At 45.7% G+C, this 17,822-nt stretch overlaps 2 protein-coding genes across 4 annotated transcripts in view; one reads left to right on the top strand and one right to left on the bottom strand.

Moving 5' to 3' along the window:
* Positions 1-1,183: 1,183 nt before the first annotated feature.
* MARVELD3 (MARVEL domain containing 3) lies at positions 1,184-17,521 on the bottom strand. Of its 2 annotated transcripts, none has more exons than XM_047835709.1 (3): positions 17,048-17,521; positions 13,998-14,125; positions 1,184-2,674 (listed from the first exon to the last, which is right to left on the bottom strand). In XM_047835709.1, the coding sequence occupies exons 1-3, from the start codon at positions 17,431-17,433 to the stop codon at positions 2,037-2,039; spliced, it is 1,152 nt and encodes a 383-aa protein (XP_047691665.1). In that variant the 5' UTR covers positions 17,434-17,521; the 3' UTR covers positions 1,184-2,036. The 2 variants fall into 2 exon arrangements, with proteins under 2 accessions (XP_047691665.1, XP_047691666.1); XM_047835710.1 differs by lacking the exon at positions 1,184-2,674 and adding an exon at positions 7,986-9,100 and having other exon boundaries at positions 17,048-17,520.
* TAT (tyrosine aminotransferase) overlaps positions 16,765-17,822 on the top strand; it is a 49,666-nt gene continuing 48,608 nt past the window's right edge. The window contains exon 1 of one of the 2 annotated variants that reach the window (XM_047835703.1): positions 16,765-16,842. The gene's annotated coding sequence lies outside the window, so the exon portion shown is untranslated. Of the gene's footprint in view, positions 16,843-17,639; positions 17,748-17,822 lie in introns of those variants that run through there. The other variant, XM_047835704.1, reaches the window with a different exon arrangement.

Genomic DNA, 17,822 nt, shown 5'->3' with positions numbered 1-17,822 from the left:
AACCTTCATCTCACCTGTAGCAAGTGAACAGTAAGTCCTGATTTGCCTATCAGACAAGTAGTAGAAAATAAGATGAGGTTTGCTAAAGCCTTTGGACATTATGAAACTCCACACGTGGAAGGTTGTGATTTACAGTGACAGATGGACTCCGATCCCTCAGAAGGAGGGGAATCTCAGGAGCAGTATTGCAGCTGCCCTGGGCACAGTGCTGGGGTCTAGATGGGTCAGAGTCCCCATTTCATGGGGAAAGCTGTAAGAGGAACATTTCTCGGGAGATAATGCGGGGCCGGGGGCAGTGCAGGAAGGCTTTTCTGGGGTGTGTGTGAGGAACGGGTTCTTTGATTTTTGATGCTGTTAAACTTCCTGTGTACCACTCAGTTAAAAGCCGTGGGACTCTGGCCACCGCCTTGAGGCCAAGGGTGACAGTGGAAGAAGCAGCTTTCTGTGGCACAATGTTTTTATGTTAACCTAGTAGTGCAGATTTTCAGTTGATTATTTTCCTCCAAGCTTTACTTTTTGTAGAAGTATAATTAGATATTTTCTCATTTCTGTATGAGGTTTTGTTTTGATCCTTCACCTTCAATAGGTTCTATCAGAAATAGCTGTTGAAAGGACAGGAGAGGAAAGGTAATATGTTCCAGGGAGGAGAGCAGTTGGGGGGGTAAAGAGGGAGAAAATGACATTGACTTAATTTTCTTTCATTGCCATTTTCACATCTGTTGAAAGAGGCTTATGTTTGCTGATTTCTTACTAACTGTAAATTAGAGAATCTGAGATTTATGTCAAAATTGCATTGTGGAAATAGATTGTTCTTAGAAATGTACTAAGAATTTGAACTTAATAGTTTAACCCCATTTATAATACGAAAGTAAAACTGATATTACAGAAAAAAACAATTAGCTATTGAAAAGCAAGAGAGCAATTAGGGAAAAATACTGTCATAAGAATGCATGTATTTCTAGGTGCATTTAACAACTGAAAATCTGAGACTAGTAAAGTATAAGAACAGCTATAAAACTTTAGATTAAAATAAGTGAAAAACTTTATTTTTAATATTCAGTGTTAATGATCTATTACATTCTGAAAACAATCCAGGGTCCTGAGTGATTACAATCTACCTTTGAAGGGCTCCTCTAGAGGGGACTGTCAGGGAATGGAGAAATGAAGAAGCCTCCAGTAAGCCTTTCTAGTCTGATAAAATTCACTACATTTTATTTTTGATATCAGTTGAATAACACATTTAAGAAGTTTATGAATTTTGTTTCTATCTGGAAGCCTCATATTTAAGAAAATTATAAGATATTTTAGGAAAGTGAAATCCAATTGAATGGCTTGCAACAAAAAAGTAACTTGGACGCTGGCAGAAAAACCCTTTTTTCTCAGCCCTAATGCAGGAATCCTGAGGAGGAACATTCATTCTCAAAGCGTCTCCCTTCATGCATCAGGAATCCTGGCTCTCATCTGTAAGGGAGGAACGCTCCGTTGGACCCAGGCAGTCAGGGCACACTGCTGTACCAACAGAGTAGCTTCCTTCTAAGAGAATCAGAATGTAATTACTCATCTAGAACTCAATCATCCAACTGCTTTAAAATCATTCCCCTGGGACCAAATACGGGGGGCAATGGCACGTCTCTTTTGGTGACCTTAAGTAGTTATGACAGGAAGATATTTCTACTGTAACATTGGACCTGCTACCCCGGATGTGTAATTCTCATCTCTCAGAATTTTTCTGGCTATGTAGCTATTATCATGATTACCTTACCATCTGGTAAGAGAGCCACACCATAAAGGCATCCCCAGACTTGCAATGTTGCTCTTTGTTGCAAAGGTGGAGACATCTTTTTCAAGCTCTCAGCTAACAAAGACTTACTGATTAAAAAAATGAAATGATCATCTAGCTTTGCACTGGTACCAGAGGGAACATTTGTAAAATCAAGTATGTGAAGACCATAGTTGTGTAATGTGCCACTTTAAGGGACACATCTTTTTGAGAGAAACAAGGGAGGTGGGTTGCCATTTAGGTTCCAGAAGAAGTCTCAGAGCGTTCCTGACCACAGATATTCAGGCGCGTCATTGTAATTTCTGTTCTGTGCTTGGCTGTCTTTGTAGTGCTTCTGTTCCCGGTAGCTCCGCAGGGCCAGCACTACGCTGGCACCGTACGTAACCACCAGAAGACAAGCAAAGGTGGCTGCTGCTCCATCAGTGCCTGCCAGCTGGCAGTTCATCCAGGTGAGACCCTTGCGGGCATAGAGCCGCGCTCTGGCTCTGCAAGTGTCTGTGGCATTGATCTGCAAGGCTACGTGGAGGTAAGTGCCAATGCCTACGCTGTAGCTCACTGCCGCCAGGAGGCTGAAGGCGGCCTCCAGCAGGAGCCACTTCGCCGACAGTTTGGTTAGACTTTTGGCTCCTTGGAGTAAAACGCCCATAGTAAGGACACCCAGCCCCAGAGAAACAGCCACACCGCCATATATCAGGGGTGCCCGGAGGACTGTGTACTGCTGGTCCAGCTGCCGAACCTGCTCCAGCTCGGTGCCCTCAAAGGGTGAGTAATAGTTGTTCCCAAAGCCGCCGCCACTGGTGAAGCTGGCACTGAATCCAGCAAGGACAAAGTAGGAGGCCACGATACACATGAGAACCATCCCATTCAGTATCACCTCCACTATCTGTACCACACCTAGGAGGAGAGAGATTCGGGATTTAACATTGACGTCACTCACACCCAGGAAAACTGTAGGTCAGATCAGAGAAGTACCACTGGGGCCCTGATTTGAAGGACACGGTCGGATTTAACATTAACGTCCGTGGTTTTTGTTTTTTTCATACTCATATGTTCGAAAAACAAAATGCCACTCTGGGAAAAAAATTTTGTCAGTTTCTTAAAAAACTAAACATACTTACCATGTGACCCTACGACTGTACTCTGGGAGCACTCATCCTCAAGAAACAAAAACTTCGGGGGGCCTGGGTGGCGCAGTCGGTTAAGCGTCCGACTTCAGCCAGGTCACGATCTCGCAGTCCGTGAGTTCGAGCCCCGCGTCGGGCTCTGGGCTGATGGCTCAGAGCCTGGAGCCTGTTTCTGATTCTGTGTCTCCCTCTCTCTCTGCCCCTCCCCCGTTCATGCTCTGTCTCTCTCTGTCCCAAAAATAAAACGTTGAAAAAAAATTTTTTTAAAAAAAAGAAACAAAAACTTCAAAGTCCACACAAAACCGTGGACACGAAAGCTCACAGTAGCTTTGTTTGTAATAGCCTAGTGTCAGAAACCCAAATGTCCCTCGGTAGCGAGCGGTTAATCAGGTACATCCATACTGTGGAAAACCACTCAGCAATTAAAAGAGAAGGAGCCGTTGACACATGCAACAACTTGGGTGGATCTCAAGGGAATTATGATGAGAAAAAAGCCAGTCTCAAAGGTCACACACTGTATGATTCCATTTATGTAACAGTCTCAAAATGACAAAATTAGGGAGACAGCACACAGTTCCATGGTTGTCAGGGGATGGGGACGAGTGGGGAGGGGTTGCATTGTGACTATAAGGGGGGGAAGCCCTCGGGATGCCTGATGATGGAACAGTTCTGTAGTTGATGGTAGTGGTGGCCACATGAATGTAACACATGACAAAACCACACAGACGGGAGTGCTTGTAAAACTGGTGAAGTCTAAATACGCTCAAGAGACTGTCAATGTCCCGGATACAGTATCACACTATGGTTATGCAAGATGCGGCCATTGTGGAAAACTGGGTTAAGGGTATTCAAGTTCTCTGTACTGCTTTTGTAACATTTTGCGAATCTATAATTATTTCAAATCTTCAAGTTTTTTTTAAACTAAAAATGACATGAAAAGGTATAAACTGAGGGAAAAAAATCACTCATGTCCCTGTCCACCCTGCTCTCTACCCCCAACCACTTTCATTATTTCCTGATGTAATTTTCCAGTGTTCTTTATGCAAATAAAAGCACACTCAAATCAGCATTTCATCACCCCTGCCCTGCTTTTTTCACCAGGAAGCATTCCGCACACATTGCTCTGAGTCTTGTTTTGTTCATTTAACTATTCCTGGAGATGTTTTCAGATCAGCTCCAACAGTGTCCACATACTTTGTTAAGTAGCTTCCAAAGTCACTGTGTGGATGGCCCAGTCTATTCAACTGATGGACACATGGGCTGTTCACTTGGGGGTTTCTTTTGAGTTTAAGGAATTCACAAATGCCGCAAGGCAGGAGGAATCAACAGGCGAATGGAGACTGATATCTTCTTGTCCAAGGTCAGCTTTCATTCATCATGGACAAAGGCCATAGCCTCTGCTTAGGTGTACTTGTGGGAGAATGTCTCCTGTCATTCTCCAGGGTTCAGAGATGAGAACTAAGAGGAAAGTACATGACCCCTCCAGTGGGAACACCAGGTTCACGTCCCCACACTTCACTGCTGGTGATCTTACCCCAGTCACTGACTCGAAGCCTCACACACTTCATCTGACGAATGAAGAGAACTGCCTGCCTGTCTTATCCCACAGGGTGGGTGGGGTGAGACTTGATGAAAGCAAGTACATGAAAATACTTGGAAAATCATAAAATGTTACACAAGTGGATGGTATTGGAAGGGGCTTAGTGAGAGACTTAAGAAATTGGACAAGTGTGGTTTCCCAGAAATCAGGAAACCTCTCTAATACATTAGACAGTACCACAGTGTATAAAAACTGGGCAGCTAGAGATGCCTGGGTGGCTCAGTCAGTTAAACATCTGACTCTTTAAAGTTTATTCTGAGAGAGACAGAGAGAGAGAGAGAGAGAGAGAGAGAGAGAGAATGAATCCCAAGCAGGCTCCACACTGTCAGCACAGAGCCGGACATGGGGCTCAAACTCACAAACTGTGAGATCATGGTCTGAGCAGAAACCAAGAGTCAGACTCTTAACGACTGAGCCACTCAGGCACCCCATTATCCGATTCTTGATTTTGGCTCAGGTCATGATCTCAGGGTTCTTGAGATCAAGCCCTGCATCAGGCTCTGCACTGACAGTGCAATGCCTGCTCTGTCTCCCTCTCTCTCTCTCTCTCTCTGCCCCTCCCTGGCTTGCTCTCTCTGTCTCTCAAAACAAACAAAAACCTGGGCAGCTAAATACCAGTTTCTCTAACAAACTGGCTTTGCTGATCCTAACTCCTGCAAGGCCCACACAAATTCCTAGGAGGTCCATGGGACACAGCAGCCAAAGGCTTTAACGGTTGAGGAGCTACATTCCTCTTATTTAAATTTGAAGATAACATCAAATCAGAACTGCCCACTCTCCACCCAAGCACCATAAACTACCGGCCACTTGCTCCCTCTAGCAGAGCAAGTGAATTGGCTCAAATATCATTCTAATTCAAGGGGAGTAGTTATCCTCTACATAGAACACCTCTCTCTGCCTTGGCTTTCCTTGTGTACGTGTGTTAACATCTCTCCCCCTGAAGGGAAGCAGGAACACCATCCTTCTGCCAGATGGGGAAAGCTGTCCCTTCTGGGACAGATTCTGCCCAAATAGTAGAGTCATGATCCACACAGCATGTATCTGCTAGGATGACATGAAATAAATCTAGATCTTGCCAACTAAGCCCCTGGGCTACAACAGTTGAGAGGAATAATGGTCTGTTGCTGGGTCCAGTGATGTGGGATCTGTTGAAGGAATATAGCCACTGAATATTATCACAGTACCAGCCAGGCCTGGCCTGGCTTAGCTATTAATATCAAACAGGCTCACCTATTTCCAACCTTGCTATTAGTGCAGAAAGATTCACAGCCATTAGAAGAGGAAAAAAAATGCTGACTTCCAGAGCTAGGAGTTTATCTCTATGGTGGGATGGGTCAAGTCTCCAGAAAGAGCAGAAGGCTCTGTAGAAGGAAGTGGAGACTGAAACAGACATGAGATTTTTGTTATAAATGGGGTCTTTCTGGGTGAGGCTGGTTTTGTGGCTGAACATGTAATATTCTGCTTAATTATACATCTATTTCTGGCCAACCGACACATGAAAAAATGCTCAGCATCACTCATCATCAGGGAAATACAAATCAAAACCACGATGAGATACTACCTCACACCTGTCAGAATGGCTAACATTTACAACTCAGGCAAACAGATGTTGGCGAGGATGCAGAGAAAGAGGATCTCTTTTGCATTGTTGGTGGCAATGCAAGCTGGGGCAGCCACTCTGGAAAACAGTATGGAGGTTCCTCAAAAAACTAAAAATAGAACTACCCTATGACCCAGCAATTGCACTACTAGGCATTTATCCACGGGATACAGGAGTGCTGTTTCGAAGGGATACATGCACCCCAACGTTTATAGCAGCACTATCGACAATAGCCAAAGTATGGAAAGAGCCCAAATGTCCATCGATGGATGGATGGATAACGAAGATGTGGTATATGTACACAATGGAGTATTACTCAGCAATCAAAAAGAAGGAAATCTTGCCATTTGCAACTACATGGATGGAACTAGAGGGTATTATGCTAAGTGAAATTAGAGAAATACAAATAAAGGATTTCACTCATATGAGGACTTTAAGATGCAGAACAGGTGAACATAAGGGAAGGGAAGCAAAAATAATACAAAAACAGGGAGAGGAACAAAACATAAGAGACTCTTAAATACGGAGAACAAAGAGAGGGTTACTGGGGGGGGGGGTGTGGGAGGGGGGATGGGCTAAAGGGTAAGGGGCATTAAGGAATCTACTCCTGAAATCATTGTTGCACTATATGCTTAGATGTAAATTAAAAATAATAAACAAAAATTATATATATATATATATATATATATATATATAGTAAATGTGAAAAAACTGGAGAGCAAATCAAATTTTTTTATTTATCTTAAATAAAACAGAAACATGTGCAGTCAAGCCAGGCATAAAATAAAAAATAAAATCTCCTTCTCTCCAGAAGCAAATATTCCTAAAGCTTTCTTATGTACATTCTTGAAGAAATTTTCTTTTTTTTTTAAATGTTTATTTTATTTTTCAGAGAGAGCACACACGAGTGGGGAAGAGGCAGACAGAGAGAAGGAGACAGAGAATCCGAAGCAGGCTTCACTACTGTCGTCACAGAGCCCAGCGCTGGGCTTGAACCCACAAATCATGAGATCATGACCTGAGCCAAATTTGGGATACTTAACTGGGTGAGCCACCCAGGTGCCCCTCTTCAAGAAATTTTCTAATCATATACAAGCATATATTTCACTTTCTAAACCCAAATGGAAGTCACTTTTTAATTTGTTTGTTTGTTTGTTTGTTTTTGAGACAGAGAGTGTGTGTACATGGGCCAGGGAAGGGCAGAGGGAGAGGGAGAGAGAGAATCTCAAGCAGACATCACCTCCAAGTTAAAATTTTTCTTTGGATTTTTATTTGGCTCATGTAATGCAAAGAACATATTCATTTGTACCAAGAATATATTGTAATGTTCCAGAAGCCATAATTTAACATGTAATAGGACCCATTAAATTGTCTGGCCAAAAGTGGCATTCTACTGTTGGGAAAGATTTTACATTCTTTTATTCTGGATGGCTCCTGCCTCCCAGATGTTGGGTTGAATTCTTCATACAATGGCACATTTACAAGAGGTACAAAACACTTATTGAGCTTTCAAGGCCACTCTAAGCAGCTTGTTGGAGTAGCTTCTTTGCATCTCATTGAATTAATCGTATTCCTCTTTGTTCAGCCCACGACTACCTCCAACTTAAATTTTACAGGCGGTGTCTCCACAGCATCCATCACTACACCCTGCACCCAGAGCAGTAAGGACGTGTAGGATCGGAGATCTCAGTGTGGAAGAACTTCGGGGCTCATCTGCTTAAAACAGTTGTGTTTAGAAAAGTTCAGGCTGAGGGGCGCCTGGGTGGCGCAGTCGGTTGAGCGTCCGACTTCAGCCAGGTCACGATCTTGCGGTCCGGGAGTTCGAGCCCCGCGTCAGGCTCTGGGCTGATGGCTCAGAGCCTGGAGCCTGCTTCCGATTCTGTGTCTCCCTCTCTCTCTGCCCCTCCCCCATTCATGGTCTGTCTCTCTCTGTCCCAAAAATAAATAAACGTTGAAAAAAAAATTAAAAAAAAAAAAAAAAAGAAAAGAAAAAAAAGAAAAGTTCAGGCTGAAATGCTTGTCTCCTGGTAGATGGCTTTTCAGGGACTTTAAAGATAAGGTTCTTCAGATTCACTTGGTCACCTCTCTCTAGTTAATCAAAAGTGCCTTGTCCTACAGCACATGCCTCTTCCTTGTGGGTCCCGACCTCCAGTTTTGTTCTGTTTCAATAATTGTGGGTCATCGCTCACCAAGAAAGAACCCTAGAACCCGAGTGTGGTACATCAGAGAACACTGCTCTGTGTAACCCAGGGCTTCATGCAGGATACCAAAGTCGGCCCATCAGTCTTCAAGGGCTGGCAAGTCCCACAGTGAAGTATTCCAGTATTCCAGTCGTTCAGAGTAACTACCATCACTTATATTGGGCAGGACGGTTTTTTACAAAGCCTAAAACTCCAACATCTCTGCAGGCTTCTCTTTCAGCTTCCTGACCTTTCGGTAACCCCTGATGGCCAGCACAGCCCCTAGAGCAAAGACCCCAATGGCTAGCGTAGCAAAGATTCCAACTCCTATGTCTCCCCCATGGAAACTGCAGCCGAAGCCGCTGTAGCCTTTGCTTTGGTACAGCACCTCCCTCTCTTTGCACACTGGAGAGGCGTAGGCAGCGGAGAGGTGGTGGAAATAGAAGTACAGAGCTGGGATGTAGGCCCCAGCAATGAGTACGTCCAGCAAGCCTTCGATCACCAGCCACAGGGGGCAGTGCCATGGGACCCGTAGGACACCCAGAACAACCAGGAGACAGCAGAAGGCCATGAGGGCTCCACCACAGGCCATGGCCACAGTGACAGTGGGCAGCTTCAGCTGGTAGAACTGGACATCCAGCTGCTGCGCTTTCTCCCCATCAGCACCATCGAAACCACTGTAAGCCCCTCCAAACTGGTAGTAGTAAATGCCCCCCAGGCTGGTGATGCCTGTGTAGCCCCCTGTGGAACTGTAAGACACAGAACTGCAGGCCAGGATCAACAAGTTCAGGAGAACCTCCAGCATCTGACAGCAGGCTGCAAAAGAAGGGCGTGTTACCATTTTCACAGGTGCTGTTTCAGACTTGGAGACTTCCACCTTGCTGCTCATCTTCCCTGCAGTAGCCAGCACCACAGCAGTCTCTTTATTCCGCGCACACACACCCCCTACCACCACCATGGGGAGGCCCCGATCAGCCAAAGCCACCTGATGAGCATTAGATGCTAGCGTGCAACTGTGGGCTCTGGAAATGATGCTGGAAGTACTCTAGGCTAGAAAGAGTAACTCTCAAAACAGCTTGCCCCTCGTGGGGTGCAGGAAGAGGGTGGGAGAAATCAGACCAGTTACCAACCAGAAAGAAAGGCATCCTTGATAGAAGGCAAGAACATTCTCAGCCCCAGCCCATCCATGCCAAGAAGACTAAAAAATAGTTATCTTCTCTTTAGATACGTTTTGTGGCTTTCTTCAGTTTGAAAGAGGAAACCTCTCCAAGTTTGAAGGAAATAACACAGAGCTTAAAAAAATACAATGAAGTCAAAAAATAGTATAGAAGTTATACATCAAAATGTCAACTGTGGTTCACATATATTAGAAACAGGAAAGATTAAGTCAATTAAACCCACAAAGCTTCCTGAATTAAAGAAATGTAATGGGTTTCATTGTTCTTAGATTTCAACTCAGTAAGTATGTTCTAAAGTTTAACTTTGTTTTCTTTAGTTTCCCTAAAAAGCAAATTTGGGCTGTGGTTTTTTTCTCAGGGCTAGATTCTCTTCAGGGCCCTTGGTTTCTTTGTCTTGAACAAGGAAAGAGCTCCAGCTTTTCCGCCAAAGTTGGCTGCTTTCCTTAAGACCCACTTCATTGAGATATAACTGACATGGAAGAAAATAACCCACACTGAATGTACAGCTTGTTGAGTTTTGACAAACACACATGCCATGCAATCTGAGTCAAGATTCAGAATGTTTTCATCTTCCCAGAAAGTTCCCGAGAGACTGTTTATGGTCAGTCCTTTACCCTCCTCCTCAGACAACCAGTGATCTGCTCTCTGCCATTAGGAATGAGTAGGTTGAGCTTTCTAGAAGTTTTTTTTAAGTTTATTTATTTGAGATAAAGAGAGGGAATGAGTGGGGAAGGGACAGAGAGAGGGAGATAGAGAATCCCAAGCAGGCTGTTCGCTGGCAGTGCAGAGCGCTACGTGGGGCTCAGTCCCACAAACCATGAGATCATGACCTGAGCCAAAATCAAGAGTTGGACGCTCAACCAATTGAGTCACTCAGGCATCCCTTTAGAATTTCATATAAATGGAATCATATCGTTGTGTGCGTGTGCCTTCTTTTTCTCAGGATTCTATAAAGCTGGGCACTTCTGAGCCAAAATTATATATCCTGAATGGTTGCAAGAGGTCAGCTGACTCGGGGTAGATTCCCAGCATCTCCCAGGGGTTTAGAGAACCAGATTTTGTGCCTAGGTCCAGCTGGTGATGCCTGTGTGCTGTATGAAGCTGTGTTACATCTACATGTTCTGTAACTGGAATGATTCACTCTCAAGTATTATCTTAACACTCTTCAATTCCACCCCCCCCCAAATGCAGATAGCATTATTTCTTTAATTATAAAAGTAATACATACTTACTGTTAAAAAAAAATATAGACAGAAACATATAATGTAAAGGTATCTAAATCCCAACCAATTAAAAAAATAACCACTGTGACCATTACTTTTTCTTCTGGACTTTTCTGTCATATACGCATAATTTTTCTATTGTTTATTTGCTTTTAGGTGAAAAATGGGGACCTACTCTACTATTATTTAACCTATTTTTTTCAGTTAAGAATATAGTGTGAACATTTTTTTCCATCTCAGCAAATATAAATCAATATACTTCATATTTTTAAAGGATGTATAGAATACCACAAGTTTAAATAATTCCAATGTAAAGAACATTTAGGGTTTTCCCAATGTCTTTGCTGTATGGGAACAAATATGTATATTTCTTAATACAGTGTGGGGAGAGCAGAGACCCTACAAGCCCCTTATTCCTATTTTATAGGTTTTATTTTTTATTTTTATTTTTATTTTGAGAAAGAGAAAGAGAACAAGCACAGGCTGGGAAGAGGGGCAGAGGGAGAGAATTTTTTTTTTTTTTTTAATTTATTTTGGGGCATGTGGGTAGCTCAGTTGGTTAGGTGTCCGACTTTGGGTCAGGTCATGATATTGTGGTCCATGGGCTCAAGCCTTACATCGGGCTCTGTGCTGACAGCTCAGAGCCTGGAGCCTGCTTCAGATTCTGTGTCTCCCTCTCTCTCTGACCCTCCCCTGCTCACACTCTCTTTCTGACTCTCTCAAAAATGATGAAATATTTTAAAAATTATTTATTTTGAAAGAGGGATAGAGAGAGAGCATGAGCAGGGGAGGGGCAGAGAGAGAGGGAAGAGAGAATCCCAAGCAGGCTCTGAACTATCAGCACAAAGCCTGATGTGGGGCCTGAACACATGACCCCTGAGATCATGATCTGAGCGGAAAGGAAGTCAGATGTTTAACCAACTGAGCCACCCAGGTGCCCCAGAGAGACAGAATCTTAAGCAGGCTCCATGCTTAGTGCAGGGCCTGAGAAGGGGCTTGATCCCACGACCCAAAAATCATGACCTGAACCAAAATCAAGAGTCAAACACTCAACCAACTGAGCCACCCAGGCACCCTTCCTTATTCTTATTTTAAATTTTACAGAACCAGAAAAGAATAAGCAGGGCTGAGAGAGATGCGCAATTAACCTGAATGCAAATGTCATGATTTGAGCACTACTGGTCGAAGGGGAGAGAGAAAGAGCAAAGGCAAAACGAAACTGCTCCAAACAAATCAGGGAGCCAAGAAGGAGAGCAGGAAATGCACCCAGGGAACTTGCAACTCCTCACCCGTCCCTCCAGACAATAAATGAGTACAACCTGTACATGCACATGCACTGGTGACCTGAGATACAAACGGGGACATTTGTACCTGCTTTTTGTCTCATCTTTAGTCTCAGCCCCTGAAGATTTTAGTATCTGAGGGGACTTGCTCATAAGTGAATGTGGGACCCCACTCTTTGTGTCAGTGTCCTGACTGTTCCACTGAACTCTTCCAAAGCATGGCTCACAGCCCCAACTCCTCAGTCTCCCTAGGAAGTCAGAGAGGGACACAGCTTCCTCCCCTCTCCACCAGTTTGCTGGAAGAGGACATGATTTCACCAAAGAGGAAGTCACAAAAGATCTACTCTAAGACAGGGCTGAAAATCTTCAGGTGGCCTTTATCCAGGCATGCATTTCCTGCTGGAGACAAGTTCCTACGTTTAATGGCTGTTTCAACACAACACCAAGTATTGTGTACTGATGTGGGTTTCTGCACATCCAGAATCTTTAATAAGCCTTCAATGGTTAGCTTGGGACTAGTGAACCATCCTTTCACTATCTTGACTCAGAAATAACCTCTAGGCCCAAAGCCAAATAGCCAGGAGCAGACAAAGCTAAATCAAGGTGCATTTGGGTCAGGAGCTTCAAGTCCTGCCCTCTCCTCTTGGTAAGATAATCACAGAGGAAAACATACTTCTACTGAGAAACCTGTTAACCAGCCTCTGGCTTATTCCTCTTATTTTTATCAGCAAGAAAAAAAGAAAGGTCAAGTGAGTAACCACTTTAGGTCTTGGAGTTACTCTAAGTTTGTATTCCAGCTCTTCCACTTAACACCTGAGCTTAGATACCTCTCTGAGCCTCTGGAGTTACTAAGTGAATTAGAAGCAGTGAGGTTGTGCCCGTATATGTGAACTAGAGTGCAGATTCTTGTATCTGGATTGCCTAGAGCTTTTTCACGAAAGTTCCATAGAATCTCATAATCATGTGCGTCATTGGAATGATCCTACAATACATTTTCAGGGACAAGTTCCTTGATTTCTCACCCTTAGGCTGAGAAGTTTTCCCCCTTAGTCATATGCAGCTTAGAAAAACTTCTCACCAAATCATGTGATTTGGGCTCACCCTGGCAAACCAGATTTTCTTCATTGCTGGCAAGGCCAAACACTCAGGTTTGGATGGGAACTCTGGGAACCACATTTGGAGCTGATGCATGATATCATTTAAGTGTTTTTGCTAACTGTGTGTTCTAGTAACTGTGTTTTTTTTCTTTTTGTTTGTTCTCAATGAAACAGTACAACAGGGGCATCTGGGTGGCTAGAAAAGTCGGTTAAGCGTCCTACTTTAGCTCAGGTCATGATCCCGTGGTTTGTGGGTTTGAGCCCTGCATTGGGCTGGGTGCTGACAGCTCAGAGCCTGGAGCCTGCTTCGGACTCTATGTCTCCCTCTCTCTCTCTCTCTCTCTCTCTCTCTCTCTGCCCCACCCTCACTCATGCTTTCTCTCTGTCTCAAAAATAAGTAAACTTAAAAAAAAAAAAAAAAAGAACCAGTACAATAGAAATTACCCATGTTCTTGGTATATAATAAGGTAAGTATGGTTTCACAACATCTGTGTGTGAACTTGGTCTTAATGTACAATAGATTTCTTACTATGGATCTCAGTCAACAAATATTAACTGTAACATGAAATGCTACCAGGCTGCCCCCTCCAGGTGGTTCTAACTCAGCCCTCCCACAGCTGACAGCTCATAGCTGGTTCTGCCTGCCATTCTTCCACCTCTGAGGCCTGAAACCTGCCAGCATTGCTGCTTGCCTCGACAGACCCCAGGGCACATCTGAAGAGAAGCACCGGAAATCTAGCTGTACATTTCAGACGTTCCTACTCTTTTGGGGAGGCGGGGGGAAGGCGGGGTGGGGGGAATGAGAACCTCATTGCAATTATGGAAATGAAAATGCTAGGGACCCAAAAGGGAAATCTACTTGAATTTTTGCTTCGCCAGCTCAGATCCCTTCGAGAACCATCAGCAAACAGTAAATGGTCAAAATGGCTCACCTCTCCCAGTGCACAAGTATTTGCATTTATGGCATTCCAGGAGTCCTTCAGCCTCTGACTGGTAATATTCCACTCCCTCTTGTCCAGACCTGGGGTTCGAGGGCAGGTATCTCCCTGAAGTAAGTTCACTATAACCAAAAACATACATGGTCATTAGGGGCTTCAAATTCAAGAGCTTGTTCAGTATTAGAACACTGAACATCTCGAGCTGGGCCCAGACATTAAAGAGATGGGCAGAACAGAAACAAAATTTACTGTACTACTTCATATTCCAGAGATTTCCCTGGTTTAGTGGCCCCACAGGGTATCCAAATACTTGACCCAACATTGTTAAGCTACCACATCACATATCTCTACAATTCTGAACACTGATTTGATGCTAGTCTGTCCACCTGCGGCTAACTAGGTAGCCAGGAGCCACCTTTGTGAGCCTAGGTTTTCAGTCATCACAGACACGGCTTTCTTTAAAACTAGTTTGCATTCAAGGAGCCTGGGTGGCTCAGTTGGTTAAGCATCTGACTTCAGGGGCGCCTGGGTGGCTCAGTCGGTTGGGCGACTGACTTCACCTCGGGTCATGATCTCACGGTTTGTGGGTTCGAGCCCCACATCGGGTTCTGTGCTGACAGCTCAGAGCCTAGAGCCTGCTTCCAGTTCTGTCTCCCTCTCTCTGCACCTCCCCTGCTAGTGCTCTTTCTGTCTCTGACTCTCAAAATGCAAATAAATGTTAATTAAAAAAAAATTTTTTTAAAAAAGTATCTGACTTCAGCTCAGGTTATGATCTGATGGCTTGTGAGTTCAAGCCCTGCATCGGGATCTGTGCTGACAGCTCGGAGCCTGGAGCCTGCTTTGGATTCTGTATCTCCCTCTCTCTGTCCCTCACACTCTGTCTCTCTTTCTCTCTCTCTCTCTCAAAAATAAATAAACATTAAAAAAACAAAAACAAATTAGTTTGCATTCACAAGACTCTGATGCCCAGGCTGGCATTCTCTTCATTCTCTTGTTACTTTAGAAAGATCTTAGTCTGCAATAACTCTCTAGGCCTATGGGTAGTACAGACAACTTTGGAAGTCATCTCTCTCTCTCTTCCTCTGCTAGTTCTGGCACTTTTTTTCTTTCCCCCTTTAGCCAGCATATCCTGAGCTTTGTCCGAGAAGCAATGGTGGGGTCTGCATTCAACCTACTCGGCTCCAGGGATCCTTCTAATGTTCTCATCATGGATCTCTTGGGTTTGAAATCCTTAAACTCTTATGGCCTTGGATAAAGTCCAAACTTTTAGCACAACACAGGAGAGCCCTTGCTCTTCTCTCTTCACTCACAGCCTCATACTCACAGACCCAGCCATAATAAACTTCCTTTCTCCACCCCAATCCCCCACTCCCACCCCCCAAAAAGATGACAGCATTCCCATGCTCTAGGTCACTATGGAAGCTATTTCTCTGCTTGGAACCCCTTTCATCTTCCTCTCCCAGTCTTCCCATTCTTGCCCCTTTTCCAGAACTCAGCTTTGTGGGCATTGTGCTCCAAGAAATCTTCCAGATCTTAGGCAGGGGATCTGTTCTCTTCAAATTGGCTTCCCCTGAAGTGGCACATTTCACACTGTGCTGCAACCAGCCCGTTTACTTGTCTGTCTCCTACCAGACAGTGGACACTGCCAGGATATCTCACCCATTAAGTAATGGAGCTCTGGCTCCTACATCCTGCTGATTAAATAAAAGCTTATTGTGTAGAGGAAACGTGGAAATAGATTGTCCTTTGGTTTCAAACCACCAACTGTCTGTGAGCCAAAAACACAAAAGTATTCCCTTCACTCGTTTGGGGCTGGGGTGGAGGACTGGGACACTGACTTAGAAGGAAATCCAAAATGTAGCTCTGAAGAGCTACCAAAGCAATTTGGCTTTGGTCAGGGATGAACAATAACTAGTGCCTGTGACTATATCTGGGCACACCCTTTTTCATAGTTTGGCTAGTTGGTTTTAGATAATGTAACATAAGCTCAAGATAACAGCTTTCCCCGCTGTGTGGACACAACAGGGAGGGAGGCCAAGCTTAAGCCTCCAAATCCTATAGCAGAGAGGAACCTGACTCCTCCTTAGAGAAGAGGGCAGGTGTCAACCAGAAAGCAGCCATCACTCTAGTACTTTTCTCCTTGTTGGCCTGGCACATAATCTAATCTGGGCATTCAGTAATATTTGTGGAGTTGGATGGAATGTTTGAGGGAAAAAAGACCAATGCCCTAGAAGGAGGTGTGGGGTCTAGGACTGCCTCCTCTCCTCCCTTCCATCCTTACCCTCTCTCAGCGTACTAAGTCCTGCAGAACAGCAAGAGGCTTTCAGCTCACAAGGCCCATAATGGAATTCTGTGTTCTACCAGGCAAGGATGGCATACTGTGTTCATTCAGCGGGGTGGGATCTGAAACAATCATGGGATTTGAAGAGGCTGCCCGGAAAGACTTCAATGACAAAGGTAGGGAAATCTCTGCCCTTCGGTGGGAGTTTTAGGTGGATTTAGTTCTTTAGCTAAACCGGTAGCCTCTCCCAGCTGTCTGTTTTGAAACGCATATACCCCTAGAAGAAGTTGCAGATTCAACTATTAACCCTTCACTGGGCGGCTTTTAATTAGCCCTTGGCACTGGGACTTGAAGGTGGGCTGGTTTGGGAACACAGGACAAAGGTCTCAGGGTCTGAAGCCCCAAGGGGCAGTCGTGTGGGAGGAGCCTCAAGTTAACACCACCTACTTAGTCTCCTTCCCACCCCTTCCCTTTCCTGTCCTGAAGTCCTCTCTTCCTCCTTACCTGGTCCCTGGCCCTGCCACTGCTAACAGGAGTGGTTTCTACTTTGTTAATCAGGTCCGGACCAAGAAGTGGGGGCACCGTAAGGTTTTCTTTCCCTCCCAGGTCACCTCTAAGAGCATAAAAGGGAGGAATGGCACTGTCTTTCTTTAAGCCGGCCTCTTAGGCCACGAAGCCGGGGGCGTGGGAGCAGCGCAGACAGGCCGCAGACCCAGGCCTCCTGGGTACCCAGGTCTCAGGGCGCCCCTTAACCCCACCTCACCTTGCCGGGTCACGGTGCCCGAAGCGCTCCTTCCTCGGGAGCGACGGCTCCGTGGTTTCCCAAGGCGCGGGCCAGGGGGGCGAGGCTGAGTCCCAGGTCGGCTTGCGGGGTCCGTCCCGTGTCCGGCTCTGGCGGGACTTTTCCCAAACTCTTTGTTCACCCGCGCGAAGGTCTTCGACCCTGTGTCTGTCGTGGCGGGGGTCCCGGTCCCTCCCCCTGTCCCGGTCCCCGTCCCTGCGCTCGCCCCCGTTTCTCTCCCTGCGCCGGTTCCCGTGTCTGTCCCATTGTCGCTCGGGGTGGAGGTCTCGGTCCGGGCGGGAGTGCCGATCTGGGTCCCGCTCTCTCGGTCGGGCGCGGGGCTCGCGAGCCCCCGACGTATCTTCCATGGCCCAGTTCCGCGTCCCCACCCCGGAGCGACCCGAGGGCAACAATCCACAAGTTTCCCGGGCAGGTGGCCAAGCCCGGGGGCGGGGCGGGACGCTCACCTGCGCGCACGCGCACTAGCGGCACGGCGGGCTCGGGGAGTGCTCACCTAAGCGCGCTGCCGGCAGGGGGCGCGGCTGGGCGCTCGAGAAGCGGGAAGCGCGTGCTGGGCTAGGGCTTGGGGGTGTGGCTCGCTGCTCTGCGCGCAGCGGAGCTGACGACCTCCCGCCCACCACACCTCGTCTTCTTTGGCGTATCCTCTCAGTGACCCCGAAAGGTGGGTGGCAAAGGGAAGTGAGTTCTCGACTTTCTCAGCCCCGTGGGTGTGCGTTCCCAGAGCGTGCCCATCCGT

The sequence above is a fragment of the Prionailurus viverrinus genome, chromosome E2 (genome assembly GCF_022837055.1).
Source record: "Prionailurus viverrinus isolate Anna chromosome E2, UM_Priviv_1.0, whole genome shotgun sequence".
In the NCBI taxonomy this organism is placed as follows: Eukaryota; Metazoa; Chordata; class Mammalia; order Carnivora; family Felidae; genus Prionailurus; species Prionailurus viverrinus.
The sequence above is the reverse complement of the archived record's forward strand: the minus strand, read 5'-3'. Positions and strand labels throughout refer to the sequence as shown.